This window comes from Mauremys mutica, chromosome 1, assembly GCF_020497125.1.
Source record: "Mauremys mutica isolate MM-2020 ecotype Southern chromosome 1, ASM2049712v1, whole genome shotgun sequence".
Classification (NCBI taxonomy): Eukaryota; Metazoa; Chordata; order Testudines; family Geoemydidae; genus Mauremys; species Mauremys mutica.
In genome coordinates this window covers 27912438-27929950 of record NC_059072.1, presented here as the reverse complement: position 1 = coordinate 27929950, position 17513 = coordinate 27912438, and the positions used below count along the sequence as shown (strand labels likewise).

The 17513-nt window shown below is 44.0% G+C and overlaps 2 protein-coding genes across 5 annotated transcripts in view; both read left to right on the top strand.

The window, feature by feature from the left end:
* Window positions 1-2922, top strand: part of ATXN7L1 (ataxin 7 like 1) — a 162006-nt gene extending 159084 nt beyond the window's left edge. For all 4 annotated transcript variants that reach the window (XM_044984633.1, XM_044984651.1, XM_044984642.1 and 1 more), the window contains one exon: window positions 266-2922. In XM_044984633.1, the coding sequence (XP_044840568.1) occupies window positions 266-307 (42 nt within the window). In that variant the 3' untranslated portion in view covers window positions 308-2922. The remainder of the gene's footprint in view (window positions 1-265) is intronic.
* Window positions 2923-10751: 7829 nt separating this feature from the next.
* EFCAB10 (EF-hand calcium binding domain 10) lies at window positions 10752-17485 on the top strand. Its single transcript, XM_045030760.1, has 4 exons — window positions 10752-10900; window positions 14091-14255; window positions 14919-15003; window positions 17042-17485. The coding sequence occupies exons 1-4, from the start codon at window positions 10801-10803 to the stop codon at window positions 17082-17084; spliced, it is 393 nt and encodes a 130-aa protein (XP_044886695.1). The 5' UTR covers window positions 10752-10800; the 3' UTR covers window positions 17085-17485.
* Window positions 17486-17513: the final 28 nt, after the last annotated feature.

Genomic DNA, 17513 nt, shown 5'->3' with positions numbered 1-17513 from the left:
CACAGTCTCAACAAGAAACAAACAGCATATTTGATACAGCTTCTTTTCATTGGAGTCTAATGTAATGAGTTTATTTATTTCTTAGAAAAAGAGAATGTATTTCTCAAAAGGGATTAAACTTTGTTTTTCTTAAATCTCATAACAAATAAATTCCTTTTCTAGCCTTTGCAGGTGCATTATTAAAGTTGTTACAGTATTGAATGAACAAGCGCATGTACTGGGAAATGTTTCATGGTTTTGAAATTGGCTCTGGTTTCTCTTTTAGAAAACATCAAATCGGACTGGTAGGATAAGGACTCTTCCATAGCAAGGAAAAGGAACCAGCCTATAATCTCTAGCTCTCAGCAACCCTACACCACAAAGTTTTTATTTTCTGTGTCCTGCAGGTGGATTTAACCTTTTAGCAGTTTGTGGTTCTAAATGAAATTTACAGAAAACTGCTATAACAGTGGATTGTTTAGTTTCTCGCTTGTATTTGCCACTGATCTGTGCATTCTGCTTTTGTTCTGTTTCATGCCTTCTCAAGCTGTTAATGTTGCTTTGCTCCCTTTGTTTCTTACAACAGTAACAGTGGACATTCCAAAATAATCTAATTCATGGCTTGGATTTTAAATTAACAATTTTGGGGGACATCATTAATTACAAACTACAGTAATCTCTGGATTTATGCTTGTCTTATGGATAAAAAATATTACCTAGTGCATTTCTCAGCAGTTTGTAACAATTGGGGCATTGCAACTTTAAGAACTAATTTTGATGGGTGTGCTCAGCACCCATAATTCCCATTGACTTCATTGGCAGTTCTGAGTGCTCAGCATCTCTCAGGATCAGGCTCTTAAGGAGTCTGTACTCCAGTCAATGCATGGAGGATATACACATCTAACTCCTGCTAAAGTTAGTAGGAATGCAACAGAAAAATTCCCCATATCGTGGTGGGAGTTGTGACCCCTAAGATCATACTACTGGTTTGCTTCATTAAACAACTTGGGTTTGCAAGGACAGGAGTTGAACAAATCGGTTTGCATCAATAGAATTGCACTGACAGTGTTTCTTATAGGATTACTGATTTTTTTTTATATAAAATGTAGATTTTATAATCAGAAAATTGATACCAGGTACTGGAACATTAGTACAGAGGAGTTAATTTTTATTTCTACAGTGTTAAAAGTGCACTTATATGCTGGTTTATTTACATCTTGGGGGAAGGAGAGACTGCAGATAGTAAGGAGATTACTTTTTTCTTTTTTAAAAAAAGAAGGCTTAAGGCAGATTTTAAGAATTATAAAATGTTTAAGGAATTGTAAACAAGGCTAGACCCTTTGAAAAAAGTTTAGAAGATATTCTTAAAGTAAATTTTTATAGTGTTAATTTTGTAATAATTTATGTTTTACTGTATTTCGGAGCTAGCTGACCGGAATAGTTTCAGAAACAGTATGAAATGTAGGAAAGTTTAAGCAATGTTTATATTTTTAAAATGTTCTTTGAATTATGTTTTTATTGAACATTTCTTCAGACTGAAAAATGTGTACATATCTTTGTTATTTTTGCACAATTTTTGTCTTGTTCAGTTTTAGAAGCAGAACTATGTTTGTTTTTTAATTTATTTTGAGTTGTAAAACTGCAGGAATTTAAAAATCTTAGTAACAAAGTTACCCTCTGTAATTGATGAAGTGTCCCTCTGCTTCCAGAGGAAAAACATTGCTTGTGGGATTCAGTGGCTGCTTCTCAGAAATAATGCTTGTCAGTGACTGAAGGAGTAATTCAGTAGTTTTAAGAATGTTTAGCTCTTTACATGCATCTTTTAATTGGAAATCTGGAACATGGAGACTAACCTTTGAATGCTGCTTAAATTTGTTTTCAACTGGCTTAGGCCTGACAGCATTTGGTGAAAGCTAAGTATCAAGTGAAAACCCATGGTATTTCTCCCTTCATTAAAGAAGCATTATTTGATTTTATATGTATTAAAAACTTCAGCCTGAAAAGTGAAATGGAAATAAACCGTTTTAAAAATGGATATAAACTGGACCAGCCTATAATGCATTATTAGTGTAGCATTCACTCGCAGTTCTTTTTCTCCCTCATTTGCCTGAAGATCTTGTGATTTGTTTCCAGCAATCTAGGCTCAGAAGCTTTGGTTGTTACACATACGCAATGCATAGGCCCGTCAGCCATAAAAAAAATAAAAAAAGCGACTTGGATAACTTGTATGCCTTCTTTTGTATTGATGTAACAATTGTAAATAGTGCTGATCGACCTTTGTAGAGAATAGTTTATACAGCATATTCTATTATTGCTGATTCTCAGTGATCTATTGTTTTAAAAAAAGAAAAAAATGAAATTTTTCTATTTACACCTTATATTTTGTTATGCTGTTGACCCATGGCACTTTAACAAAACTCTGTGGGTTTTGCATAGCTGGTCAGTCATGGGGTATATTAAATAACTGTTGTTGCACAGAAATGAATTTGCACCTGCTATATTGTGCTTTCCTACTTCAGATTTTAGAAAATTTTCCAGAAAACTTTTGAAGAAAGCATGTCCAATCATTCTAAAAAATAATGCCATACTTGTACAGTCAATTTCTTTTCTACAGTCCATATTTTGTAACACTAAGTATTTTCATTCTTTGTCCTGCACCTTTCTGTGTTAGCAGTATCAAATAGAATTCATTCCATGCTTGTGATAATTGTAAGCAGAATAAATGTCTAAAGTAGGTGTAAATAGTAAATTCTATGGCTTACAGTTTTAAAAAAGGAAAAACAGAACAAACATGTATCTGATTGATACTGCCATGGTTCAACACCGGGCCTGGAGATATTCTCTAGTGAGCGATTGTATTTTTTGTTTTTTGCTTTATTATTATTATTTTTTTTTGTAACATGGCTTTGTAAATAAAATAATTTATATGTTTGTAAGAAAAAATGTGCAGTGTCATTATTTAACTTTAAAAACAAATGTGTATATATTTTGAAATTGTACTTTTCTTCATTTCACAGGGTAAGATTAACTCCACTGCGGAGAACCAGCCAGTTGGACTAATGGGGTTCTGTGACGCGTTCTCGAGGTGCCCAGAACCGTAAACCCCTGTTACCCCTCTGCCTCAGCAGGTGAGAGCTTTGGCAGAGCTTAAACTGTGACAGCTCCCCGCCACACCAGTCGGTCGGCCTCACCAACAAACTCCTCAAGAATTTGCCAGTCTAAACCTTACCTTTCAGGTAAAATGCAGTGAACCCCAGTTTCCGAGTTCCCCAGAGACATCTCTCTGCAATGTCCAGTCCCTGTGACTGGACACACTCAGAAATTAGTGGTCCATTGTCTCCAAGGAGACAGAATACACACCAGCCTGCTGGTTCAACTGAGGCTGAATGCCTTATTTTAGTGTAACAGCACTGGGACGAATTTATAATAAAACAAAAATAAGTTTATTAATAAACAACATAGATTTGTGGTACCAAGCAAGAGAAAAAGAGAGACAGGGATGGTTACAAACAAAACAAAAATAACACATTTTCTAGTGACTAAAACATAACGTTAGCAAGCTACAGTCTCTGCCTGCTAATCATAACCCCTCTCCAGCCCTTCTCCTCATGGCAATCAAATCCTCCCTTGCCCTCAGCAAAGCAACCCCTGACAGTCTCACCTAGACACTGGAAATTAGCCAGGGTTTTTACCCAGCAGGGAACTGGAAATTACCGCGTTTTTGTCCAACAGGGAACTGGCCAGTTTGAGAGACTGAGTTTTGGGGCAGGAAGTAACACATCCTGTTGCCTATGTTTTCCTCTCACCCCAAAACACTAAATAAAATATTGGCATAATATCTAATACTTAATAATTAACCAAGTGCTAACACTTTTCACAAAGTGATTGTTCCACATCTGACCTCTGTCCTCATCTTCAAAGGAAACCAGCACAACATCTTCAAAAGATGAGCCTGGCATCTTAAATTCATAACTTTACTAGACACTAAATATAATGGATTTAATAAAGACACTGTAATCTGTAACCCACTAACCCCCTTTTTTGTCTTATGACTGCAGTGTTAACTGGCTACTTTACCTTGAATGGTCTCTTACAATATGTTACTCCTGGGGGAATTATGCACCACTGCGCACATGCAGATATTTTTTCTCTGCAGAATATAGATTCTGCTGAAGAGGCACTGCAATTACACTTTTCACCCACCAGGGGCTGCTGTGGCACCAGAAGAGAGAGCAGCAAGCCAGCAGAGAGGGATGGGGAGAGTCTGCATTCCTCACAGCGGGGCCAGGTGAGGAGGCACAGAACGGACAGAGTGGCGCTATTGGGCGGGTCACAGAGTGGGGTTCAGAAGGACTAGTGTGGTGGGGACAGACTGTGGCATGGGCTCAGAAGCTAGTGGGATGACAGCATTGAGCCAGTGGCTGAATGGGAGGAGGGCTGCAGGGCCACATGGGGACAGAGCTGCAGAGACACATGGGGATGGGGGTAGATAGGCTGCAAGGCCACATGGGAACAGGGGAGGGGAGGCTGCAGGGACACAGGTAGGAGGGCGGTGTGGGGACTCGTGGAAGGTGGGAAGTATGCTGCAGGGACACACACGGATAGGGGCAGATGTGCCTGACTGAATGATAGAAGCTAGAGGTCAGCCAGGGTCTGCATGGGGGAGGCTACCCTGTTCCATATTTCTCCCACCCACACCCAACAACCCTCCAGGTTCACTCCCAGGCTCCTTCCCTCTCCCTCAGCTCCTCCGTTACTCCTGACTCCCCCAAGTCATGTGCACAGAATTTTTTTTTTGCGCAGAATTCCCAGAGGAGTTCACATATGTGTTAACTACTTATACTAAACAATCTGTTTCACCTTGTATTTAACTGTGACACTGAATACTTTCCCAGAGCTGAAGAACGCTGTGTAAACTCAAAAGCGTCTCTCTTTCACCAGCAAAAGATATTTCCTCACCCAGCTTCTCTCTCTGAGGGCAGGTCTATGCCTAAAACACTGCATCAGTGCTGCTGTGCCACTGGAGCATTTAACTGAAGACACTCTATGCCAACAGGCGAGATTCTCCTGTCATCATAGTTAATCCAGAGCCGCAAGAGATGGTAGCTATGTTGACAGGAGAAGCACTCCCACTGACATAGCACCATCTGCACCAGGAGCTAGGTTGGCATAACTACATTGCTCCGGGGTGTGAATTTTTCACAGCAATATGTCTGTATTGTAGACCTGGCCTAAGAGCTAGCAAGGCACTCAGCAGAAGCAGAGGCAAAAAGCAGTCGGTATTAAAAGGAGTCCCCTGGTGGGGGCAAGACGGATTTGGAGACGTGCAGCTTTCTCAATACAATTGCTCCTCTCCTCTTCCCCATGTCCCCTGGGACTAATCTGGCTCCTGCACACTGATTTAGGAAATGCTATTTCATGAACCTACTTCCGAATCAAGCCAGCACTGCAGTGTGTCCAGCCTCAGCCCTCAAGCCACTATCCTTCTCCGTTACACCTTTTAAGTCCCTGGGCAGTTTCGGCTCATGCATTACTAAGGGTACGTCTTCACTACCCGCCCGATCGGCGGGTAGCAATCGAATTCTCGGAGTTCGATATATCGCGTCTCATCTAGACGCGATATATCGAAATCCGAACGCGCTCCCGTCGACTCCGGAACTCCACCACCGCGAATGGCGGTGGCGGAGTCGACGGGGGAGCCGCGGACGTCGATCCCTCGCCGTGAGGACGGGTAAGTAACTCGAACTAAGGTAGTTCGACTTCAGCTACGCTATTCGCGTAGCTGAAGTTGCGTACCTTAGTTCGACACCCCCCCCAGTGTAGACCAGGCCTAAGAGATTAAAAAATGTGAAGTGACAAAGTTCAGCTTCATTGATAGGTTGTATACTAACTTTCAGCCAAATTCAGTTTCCAACAGCAAGACACTCTAAATCCCTGAAAATACACTTTATCCTGGAGCTGCTGACAAACTCTTAGCCACAAGCATCTCCATATTCCACACGTTATGCAGCCACGAAACTTGGTTAAATCCTTTTTTCCCAACTCACCCAATGTTTGGCTTCTCTCATAATAGTTTGCTTTGTCATTTTGAAGCATTTAGGTTTTCCCCATAAAAGTGCCGCCCCCCCCCAATTTGTGTGTGATAATTTAGATTTAAAATTCTGCCTTCACTGTAGCAACAAAGATGAGTGTCTCCTCTGGCTTTCTCCTAACTGCTGGGGTGGGGAAACTTTTTTTTTTTCTTCCCCCTTCTCCATTTCCTCACCAACCATTGGCCTCCCTTCCTGCTCCTGTCCCTTACATACATGTTCCCTTTTCCCTCTGGCTTCTTGCTCCTCATGGTCTCCCTCTCTGCCCTTCCATATTACCCTCTCTGAAGTTTCCCTCTGCCCCCATATTCTCCAGCCCTCTGTTCATCCTTGTTCTCCTCTTATTACTGTAGTTATGTGCATTTCCCTGCCCCTCAGGACTAGCTTTGTTCCCAGGTTTCCTCCCCTCCTCCCGGAAAACAATGTGCAACTTCTCTGCAAAGCCTGAACTGCTAATTTGACTGGAAGGGGAAGGGAAGTCAAGGATGAAAGTGGCCCTAGTATCCCCTGGTTGCTTCTCGGAGGAAGAGGCGGCTCTCAGAGGGTATGTCTACACTGCACTTAGACACCGGCAGCTGGCTAAGGGGCTGTTTAATTGTGGTGTAGACATTTGGGCTCGGAATGCAGCCTGGGCTCTGGGACACTGCCACCTTGCAGGGTCCTAGAGCCTGGGCACCAGCTCAAGCTCCAAACAGCCCATTAGCCCAAGTCCCACAAGCCTGAGTCAGCTGGCACAGGCCAGCCATGGATTTTTAATTGCAGTGTAGACATACCCATACATGCCAGGACACCAGGTGTTAAAAACCTGTAATGATTGCTGGCGGGTATGATGATAGGTAGAGAATTCTGCAGCCTCCTTTTTGACTATATTCCTTTATCAGACTAATTCAGAGATCTTTAGTGCTATAACATGATATACTAGTGCTGGCAAAGGATTAAATACAGAAAGGTCTAGAATAGAGTAATAGGCTTTTATCCCACATGCCCAGTATTGTCTGTTTCTGATTTGGTGGCCTGCTGTTGCATCTTTCCACTCTTGCTTATTCCTTCCAGAGCTACACTCAGTTTCTTTTGTTTTTTAATCTTACTCTTAAGCATCTTTTTCCTATTTCATATTTTGGGGGAATAGAAAGACCGTTTCAGTTTTGATCTTCCCTGTCACGCTGTTTACAAAGACATTCATCCCTAGGTTTCCAGTGTGACTGGAACATCCTGTTCCTTATTCCTGGTTGTGATAATTGATTCTGTATGTGGAGAGAGGTTTCCCTGAGTCATCCACATTTCACACATTTGTTTAGGCATAGCAAAGATCAGACTAACTGAAATATGGAGCTGAAGCATCTCTCTAGATTGTGCAGCAGAGGGAGAGCAGCAGTCATCCTTTTAAAAATCTCTCAATGCCAAATTTCACAACCTGTAGCTGACCAAATCACTTCAGTGGGAGTTTTGCATGATTAAAGACCTCAGGATGTAACAGTGAGAAGCTGTCAACATAGCACTAATAATTTTGAGCCATACATTTAACAATGCTCCACTAGATGGCACGTGAACGTTTTGTTATCCTCTGACAAAGTATTCTGCTGGACACTCAACTGACAGAGAGAGACCAAACAGCTCTTAGTAAGGGGCTAATTAAAACATTTACCTCATTAAGCCAGTCCAGAGGGAAGGAGACTTAAGAGACTATTAAAGGACTACATCACATTGCCACAAAAGGAAATAAATGTGGCTGATGTTCACAGTACTTGAAGAAAATGTTAAGATCAACAGAGTATAATTTGTTTTCCTGGATATTAACTAAATGCAGCTGTGCTACAAAGTGAGCACTTCAGGAAAGCTAAGTTTTTCAGTTACAATGCTAGTGTAGTGGAATCTAGGTGGCTGAACTTTCAGCCTCCCACTTAAAGCAAATACAGTACACAATAAAATCTCACACTGCTAAACCACTTACTATGGGAGTAGCACTTCCCATTGTTGTAAGCTGACTTAGTGTTCACTAATTTGGTATCACTCAGGGTTGATTTCTTGAAGAGGATATTCTGACAGTCACTGACTGTCTGCTCTCCTCTTCCAGTCCCTATCCTCTCCTGACAGCTAGCTATTTCCCACCTCCTTCCTCACAATCTCCTCTGCCTCCTTTTCCTGTGTACAAACCACCCTTGATCCTTTTGTCTCTGCAGAGCAGCACTCCCCACTCCCTCTTCCCCTGAAGGAACATCTAGAATCAGGGAGCAGGCTTTTTACACCAACTGTATTGACTTCTTTCCATCACACTAAGAACTTATGACTATAGTGAGTCAGACCCAAGGCCCATCTAACCCAATATCTTGAAGGAAGGAACTGAGGAGCGGACGGGCCGGCTGGGGTATATAACAGGCGCCATAGCGGCACCACTCCAGGGGGCGCCAGCCGGCCCGCCGGAGTTGCTAGGGTAAAAAAGTTCCGAGATGCCGTGCACGCGCGGCGCGCACACCTAACTGGAATGCATAGGAGCAATCACTCGAAGAAGAACACTTCTTTATTCACTTTCTCCACACCACTCATGCTTTTATAGTCTTCTATCATATCTCTGCTCAGTCAGTGCTTTTCCAAGCTGAACAGTACCAATCTTTTTAATCTCTCAGATGGAAGCTGTTCCATACCCCTAATGATTTTTGTTGCCTTTCTCTGTACTTTTTCCTATTATAACTTTTTTGAGATGGGGATGACCAGAACTGCATGTAGTATTCAAGGTATGGGAAATTCCATGGATTCACATACCAACTAAGCACTAGATCCACTCAGTCTGGCTTCTATCCTTTCCACTCCTCAGAAATAGCTCTCACCAAGATCTGAGATGATCTTTTACTGGTTAAATCTTAAACCCCACACACCAGCCTCAGCCACGTTGGCCATTCTGCTGCCAAACCCTGTACTCTCTTCTCCCCTGCTGGCATATCTTTTCTTGGGTTCTAAGACTCTGTCCTCTTTGGGTTCTCCTTACTTCTCCAGCCACTCTGTGTTACCTTTGACATCTCTTCCACCCAACTCCGCTGGAGCCCTTCAGGCTCAAGTTCTTGTTCCCATTTCCTTATCCCTTGCTACTCCTTTTTGAATGGCCTCATTCACTCAAATAGGGTTTAATCACCCTCTTTACCAGAGAGGTGGTAGTGCTGTGGGAAAGGATCTGGGCATTACAGTGGATCACAAATTGAACAGAAGATGACAAATTAATGCATTTGTGAAAAAGGCCAGTAGTATCTGGGGCTATAATAACAGGAGTGTTGTGTGTAAGAGAGGGGAAGTAACTGTCTGCCTCTACTCAGCCCGGGGCAGGCCTGAGCTGGAGTACTTTAGAAAATGTGTGGCTAAACTAGAGTCCAGAAAAGAGCAACAACACAGCAGAGGTTTAGAAAACCTGATGTACAAGGAATGCGCAGCTACAACAATGGGGTGGGTGAAGTCTTTACTCAGGGGAATTCTGCATCGCTGTGCAGAATTCATGCCCCTCCCCCCCCGCAGCTTTCTTTGCTTCCCCACAGAAAAATGACTTCTGATGGAGAAGCAAAGGGAAGCTGCAAAAGAGGTCATGCGCCCCTTGTTGGCAGTGCAGACAGGTCAGCTTGGGCATCCGGAGCAGCCAGTAGAGAGATAAATGACTGCCGGACAGGAGAGCTGGGCAATCATATGTGTGGGAGAGCGAGACACACTGTCCCTCTCACTTGCTCTTGCAGCATACTCGGTGTGGAGGGGCAGGTCTGTGGTGTGTTTCTGGGGAGGAAGACGTGGAGCAGGCTCTGTCCCCTCAGGCAGAGCAGAATGTAGCAGCCTGCCCACTTAGTGAATTGTTACCAGTGTGAGTGAATTTCCCCAGGAGTATAACACAGTTGTAAAAAAATTTCTGGGGCCCCAACTCTGCCACAGCCCTTCCTCCCCCCATGGTTCAAGGCCCCCATGACGTGCCACCAAGCCGGACTGCCCCTTGCACTGTGTGCCACTCTCAGTGTCTTGGCCCAGCCTCTGTCCTTCACCACAGGGCTGGGTCTCTGCCCCTCGTCCCCTCTCAGCTTGGTCACCGCCCCAGGCACTTGCTGCTCTTGGCACTTTGACCATGCCACCAGGTCCGAGTGGATGGTGCCGCTGGAACTGCCCCCATGCACGGGCTGTCCCGTTCCCCTTACAGGGTGCCCGGCGCTGGCTATGCAAGAGTCTCCCCCAGCACCAGGCTGCTACCCCGATGGCGGGAGCTGGGGGGGGGTGGCGTTGGTTCCTGCTGACACTGGCTGGCGGGGGCGGGGTGGCGCGCCTGTGGGGGTGTAGTGTGAGAAACTGTTCTCAATTTCTGCCCCCTCTGCTGGCCGCCCCCTGCTCCGATTTGCCCCTTTTTATCCCCCGTAAAGCACCGGCTGCAGCACTGGATGCCAAGTAAGGGCAGGGTGAAGGGCCGTCACTCCAGCAGCTGTTACTGCGCATGCTCAGTGCCCCCTAAGTAGCATGTTCCTACAGCTAAGAGGTGCTCGCACGAGACGGGCTCCCTCAGCCCCGTCACTGACGGCGCAGCAGCCGGGGGCGGGGCCGGGCCTGCCCTGCCCGCGCGCAGGCACCTCCCTCCCGGCAGTCCCGGAGCGGCAGCGGCGCCTTCCGCCAGGCGGCGTTTGGTTGGGTCTCAGGGACTGGACGCCCCGACCGCTGCCGCGGGGGCGGGTCACGTGGTGGAGGTGTGGCCGCGTGGTCGGTCTCCTAGCAACGCGGGATGGCGGCGGGCGAGCAGCAGGGCCGCGAGTACCTGGAGCGCTACAAGATCCCGGAGCTGCTGCACAACCTGAGCGCGCTGCTGCTCTACCACCGGCCCGGTACGGCGGCGCGGCACTGGGGGAGGGGCTCGGAGTCCGCGCGAGGCTGACGGGGCGCTGAGCCCCTGGCAGGGGACCGGAGGGGTCGGGGCCGGGGGAGGGGGGCCATAATGCCCCGCCCCGCCGCCGGGACCGCGTGACTGAGCTCAGCACCGGGCCGGCTAGACCCAGTCACAGCCGGCGGCGGCGCCGTGCGCGGGCTGTGGGGCTTTGCGCGCCTACCGCGCGGGGGTCGGGATGTGGCTGAAAGGGGGGGGAATTGCTTTGGTGCCGCCATCCGCGGTTCGTGCCTTAACGCCAGGCCCGGATTTATGGCCCGTAAGGGCCGCCGAGGCGTGAGCGGCGCAACCTGCCTCTCGTGGCCTCCGGACTCATCCCCTGCAGCTGGGCAAAGCCAGCGCTCGTGCCCCTCCTGGTGCCTGCAGGACGCTGCCGTCGCCGCTCGAGCTGATGCGCCGGCTGCCTGTGTAAAACCCTCACGTGCTCTAATAGTCCTGCATCACGTCTTGCCCCCACCCTGTTCAGTGCACCTGTTGCAGCTTGTCGTACACATAGATTGCTAGGCAAATGGCCTTGTATTATTCAGTTGTACAGCACCTAGCACTATGGCGGGACCTTCGGTGCCCCCCCCCCCCCAGGCAGAACTATAACGTGAAAATGACTAGCCCGTGCTTGACCAACTACTTCCATGTGGACAATGTGATTTGTTGTACATTATTTGACTGCATCCAGCCTAGTGGATGTTTATCAATTGTTGATGCAGGATACCACTAGACTGTAATTAACCATAAATTCCATTCTTCAACCTAAAGGCTGAATAATGTTTATACAATTGCTCTAAACCTATCTAATAGCCCAGGTACTAAGCTGACAGATTTTTTCAGTGTCACTAACACGGCCCGGGTCCTGGCCACTGGTCTGGAGAGCTCTGCATTTTAATTTAATTTTAAATGAAGCTTCTTAAACATTTTAAAAACTTTAGTTACTATACATACAACAATAGTTTAGTTATATATTATAGACGTATAGAAAGAGATCTTCTAAAAACATTAAAATGTGTTACTGGCACACACAACCTTAAATCAGAGTGAATAAATGAAGACTCAGCACACCACTCCTGAAAGGTTGCCGACCCCTGGTCTGCATGCTGCCACACGTGGTGTGAAGTGCAGCCATACCTTTAGCAGATTTAAGGTTCCACACAACGTCTATTAAACTATTGTAAATGATTTTTTTAATTGCATTACTTCCTCTGACTATAAATTTACAGCTAAGGTACTGGTATCTTAACAATAATCATTAATGGGCAATTTAAGATACCATTTAATTAAGAGAAGAGCTTATTATACGTACATTATAATTTTTCCAAAGACTGTCATGCCTGAGTTATGCAGGAATCTGATATGTTTCAAATTTTATTATAGACAGTAGTGATACATTTTCACATTTCAATTCTTTTTTATAATTACTTCATTAAAACTGAAGGTTAAGTGCTTATAAAGTCATTCACTTTGCTGCAGAATTCAGTATTTTGCTGCTAAATAATTCTGAGGGCATTGGCATGTAACTTAGGTCTAATGTGCCATAAAGCATACATAAGGCCTTGGTTATAAGCTAGCAGTTTGCCCCACTGCCCCTTTGCAAGGCTCTAGGGCAGGGGTGGGCAAACTTTTTGACCTAAGGGCCATATCTGGGTGGGGGAATTGCAAATGGCCATGAATGTAGGGCTGGGGGTTGGAGTGCAGTGTATGGGAGGGGGTACAGTGTGCAGGAAGGGGCTCGAGGCACTGGAGGGGTGCAGGGTGTATGAAGGAGCTCAGGGCATGGGGTTGGGGGGCAGCAGGGATTCAGGGTGCAGGCTCTAGCCTGGCGCTGCTTACCTAGAGGGGCTCTGGGGTGACAGCAGCACACAGCAGGGCTAAGACAGGCTCCCTGGCCCCCCACTGTACCACTCCACTCGTCCCTGTGGCCCCTGCGAGGGGGGGAGAAGAAGAGGGCTCCGCTTGCTGCCCTTGCCTGCAAGTAACTCCCCCAAAGCTCCCATTGGCCATGGCTCCCCATTCCCAGCCAATGGGAGCTGTGGTGGGGGGGCGGTGCCTGCAGGTGAGGGTACTACACAGAGGCCCCTGTCACCCCCAGGGGCCACAGAGAAGTAGTGCCAGCCGCTTCCAGGAGCGGCAGGAGGCCCACAAGTGGCAGTGCCACGGGCCGTAGTCTGCCCACCCCTGCTCTAGTGGACAGTCAGTATATGTTTATAAAGTAACAAAGTAAGCTTCAGCATGAAGTGACAGTTAAATATTTCAAAACAATTTTTTTTCCTTAGTTACTAGTGTGTATACAAAATACAAATAGCCATATCTTTCTAGTGCTAAAGCTAATATAGTCTATAGCCAACTGTTTACATACTAAATAGAATTTGATTTTAAGTAATGTAACACCTTTTTATACTCAAATGGTGAAAATTTGGCCCCACTGAACATAAATGGGAATTTTTTGCCATGGACTTCATTAGGGCCAGGATTTCAATCAAGGTGTCAAAGTATTTTACAATGTAATGCATTAAATTCAGGGCCTTTAATCAAACGTGGCAGCTAACACTCACACCCCAATTGCTCACATGAGCCTTGGATATTAGAATCTGTTTTACTGAGAGGTGGAACAGTGGTTGACAACCAGCAGGTAATTAATCGAGATCATTCAGCAGTATAGTATATGAACACTTGTTTGTCCTCACCCATTTCATTAACTGCTACTGCATCTTAAAAAGTGCAGTCTCTCCCGGTTATAATTTAACACAGCAGCCAATGGAAGATAACCTTTAATAGTACAGCAGCCCCTTCCTATTCTGTTGTTAGCATTATGCACCATCAGGCAAGTTCAAGTCTCATGTCAGATTCACAGTACAATGGTTTTGCTATAACTTGTATTTCCTTGAGATTGTCAAACTTAATATTTCTAGAATATTTTGCATTAATTATAGGGTTGAAGAATTAACTGATAACTAGATCACTGAATATACACAAGTGTAAAAATAAATGTAAAGTTACACTGCTAGTGCAGTAGAGGTAAAAACAGAATTTATCCTACTGTACTGTAGTTCACTGTTTTTGCATTTAATGGTAAGAATTAGTAAACCCAGTTTAAAGAATGTATACTAGCAACAAGATTTGTTAACTTTATTCTTTTACAGAAAGACCAAGAGAGTTTTTGATACATGCACTGGAAAGAGTGAAGTTTGCAAAACTAACTGACGTGGAATATCCTTATCTTGTGGATGAATCAAATTTGGATGCTATGTTTGAAATGCTGGACACTACAAGTCAAGGCTATATAACCTTAGTGCAGTACAAAGGAGGTTTGTCTTCCTTGCTTAGCATTTTTTAATTAAGATGGATTTGCTATTTATTTACAGATGAGAACTTTAATACAGCAGAGAACATTTAAGCTATAATATGCAAGTTGCTCAAAAGAATGTGAGATAGTTTCATTAAAGAAATTTCTCAACCCATCAGAATTTAGCATTGATAGAAAAACAATTTACTTGTTGCAAAACTTTTTTTATTATGCAAAACGAGACACCCCTTCCACCTCTCCCCCCCCCCCAGCCTCTTGAACACAATATTTGACCAATAAGATCTAAAAATAATCTACAGTAGAGCTGGCAACTTTAAAAAGTTATATTTTGTTTACCAGGGAGATCAGGGTGGGCAAATGTTTTGGCCTGAGGGCCACATCTTGGGGGGTGGGAATTGCATACAGGGCCATGAATGTAGGGCTGGGGCAGAGGGGGCTCGGGGCAGGGGGTTGTCAGGGTGCAGGAGAGGTGCAGGGTGTGGCACGGGGTTGGGGTGTGGCGGGGGCTCAGGGTAGGGGTGCAGGCTCCGGCCCAGCACCGCTTACCTGGAGCAGCTCTGGGGTGGCAGCAGCGCCGGGCCAGAATTTTTGGATGTAAAACTAGACTTCTGTGGGTTTGCATTGCAAGGTTTAAAAGGATTTTCTTTTTTTAAAACGTTTATAGCTCTTAAAAGCTTGGGGTTAAGTACTCAGGATTTGCCTTATGAAGAAGATGCAACTATCACACTGGAAATATTCAAGAAAGAAGTGTAAGTAAAGTGACATTTTTACCCTTTGGCTTTATATGGAAGAGAGATTTGTAGCTAATTGTAATTGCATGAATTTTGTATTAAGTGGTTTCTAAAAACATTATGCTTTTGAATATTACTTTTTAAATCAGGTCTTAAATCTACAAAGTACTCAATAGTCACAGCTACTCGACTTCAGTTTGAATATCAGGCACTCGTCACCTTATGTTCATACCCTTTAATTATGTTAAAGAATAAAAATTTCACTATAAAGTCAAATTTAAACTAGAAGTGATTGGATTACATTTAGTTTTCCCTGTGAGATGGATCATAATAAACGAGTAGTGATAGACTGGGGAAAAGTTTAAAAATATAATGTTCTAGTTTATGGAGTATCCTGGGGAGCACTAGCAAAAAAGTTCAGTTAGTTCTGAAAGTGATCATATTTCCACGGGTAGATCAGATATTTTGCTATTGGTGCCACTATTCGCTCTAAAGAGTATTTGTACTAACTGCAGAGCAGCAGTGATTTTCTTGTCGTTTCTGAAAGCAGTCTCCTTGAAAGCTGTATGTGGAAATGACACTTGCATTAATTTTTTTTTTACCAGCTGACATTTCTATTTGGGAAAACATCCCAAATATCAAATCAATACCACAGGGAATTGATCAGAATAAATATCTGAAGCTTGGATGAATATTCTGGAGATACAGAGTAGTGCTGGTAATATCCACCTATACACAGGAGCATTTGTGTTTGACTGCAGTGATAACCTTTCAGTTATAATTAACTATCAATACATGTACATAAAGCCTCAGTATTATCTAGTTAAAACTACTACTGTATTTTATAGGAAGCCTGGTAATTTAATTTTTTTTCTTTTTAAAAAGATTAGAACAACCAATACACCAGCAACTGAGCCAATAAAATGTGTGGTTTGGACCAACATTTTAATCAGGGCTCTGTGTATTCAATGCAGCAAATTCACTGGCTGTGGAGTTAGATGCTGAAATTCTGGAGTTATGCTCCAGAATCTCAGCATTTAAATTATGAGAACAGAGAGAACCTTGAAAATATGAATTAAGCATAACCAATGCAGTGTCACCTGCCTGCTTAGCATCTGATACAATTAGCGGAATTAATTTCCCCCATTCATTTCAAAACCCTATGGACTCTTGCTATCAAGGCTATGCAAATTGGCATTTTTCCAAAAGAACTGAGCATTTCTACACCAAATTTGACATTTTGCTGCATGCACATGACCAGCATTGTTTCCCCATCTCTGTCCTGTAGAACCTTCCTGTACTGCCTCTTGCTCTCTACAAAGGCGAGTTATTTGAGTTACAGTGCAGTCTCTGCCTTGTTCCATAGATGTAGGCAGCAGGAAAGTAGGATGCCAGAGCTGGAGTCCAGTTTACAGCCAGGGATCAGAAGAAGCCATAGGGGTGGACTGGCAAGCAAGGCAGCCTGGACACTTGTGTAGGAGCCTAATGCCTATTTTGAGCCTGTACAAGTTCCCCCTATCCCAGGCACACATTTGGGAAGGGGAGAGCATACCAAGATACCCCTCAAATGTAATTAATTGTACATAAGTGTCCTCAACTTCAGTTTGGCATGTTTGTGATTGTTTGGGAGGAGGGGTACAGAATTGGACTTTATTTTTAAATGAGAACTGGGTAACTACCTATTTTTCCAGCACACAAGTCCATTTTTACTTCCCACATATGATGGAGAATAACTATGGTGGTTTGGGAAGGGATAAGAACACCATGTACTGAAGCAGCAGCAGAATGTCCTGTGGCACGTTATAGACTAACAGACGTATTTGAGCATGAGCTTTTGTGGGTGAATACCCACTTTGTCGGACCAACAAAGTGGGTATTCACCCAGGAAAGCTCATGCTCCAATACATCTGTTAGTCTATAAGGTGCCACAGGACACTCTGCTGCTTTTACAGATCCAGACTAACACAGCTACCCTTCTGATACATGTAGAGAAGAAAATTCTATACTGAAATCTCATGTGTAATGAACATCTAACTAGATTTCTTTTCTTCTATAGGAAGAAGTTGTTGCAGGAGAGCTGGGCAATATATCAACCTTAAGCAGCTGTCTGATAAAAAATTCTCTAAAGTCTTCTCTTTGAGTGTGTTTTTATTTTAATTGCCTTTTGGCAAGTGATAGTTTCACTTATCCAAAAATAAGTGAGTAGCATCAGCATAGTATGTAAAAAGTTGAATTATATGGTACTAGTTTAAATAATCAGAAGTTACTCATTACACCTGAAGAATATCTTTTGAGGACTTCCTTTAGGGAAAAAAATCAAAAACATTAAAAAGATGCTGTGTATCAACATCTTCCCTAGCAAGAATGTGTTAGGGCCATACAGTGATAAAAATGATTTAATCAGAGCAGCTCAAGGCAATACTTTGACACTTGTACAGAAATAGCTTTATATTTGAACCAACAAAATGTGGTTCTAGTATGCAACAAATTGTGTCAGCCATTACGGCACTGAAAATTTAATTTAAAGT

What these genes read in the sequence shown, in the direction of transcription:
- EFCAB10 (XM_045030760.1), top strand. Translation starts at nt 10,801, where the DNA reads ATGGCGGCGGGCGAGCAGCAGGGCCGCGAGTACCTGGAGCGCTACAAG. An exon ending in CTTAGTGCAGTACAAAGGAG is followed by an intron (nt 14,256 to 14,918) that starts GTTTGTCTTCCT and finishes AAACGTTTATAG; the next exon opens with CTCTTAAAAGCTTGGGGTTA. An exon ending in GAAATATTCAAGAAAGAAGT is followed by an intron (nt 15,004 to 17,041) that starts GTAAGTAAAGTG and finishes TTTCTTCTATAG; the next exon opens with GAAGAAGTTGTTGCAGGAGA.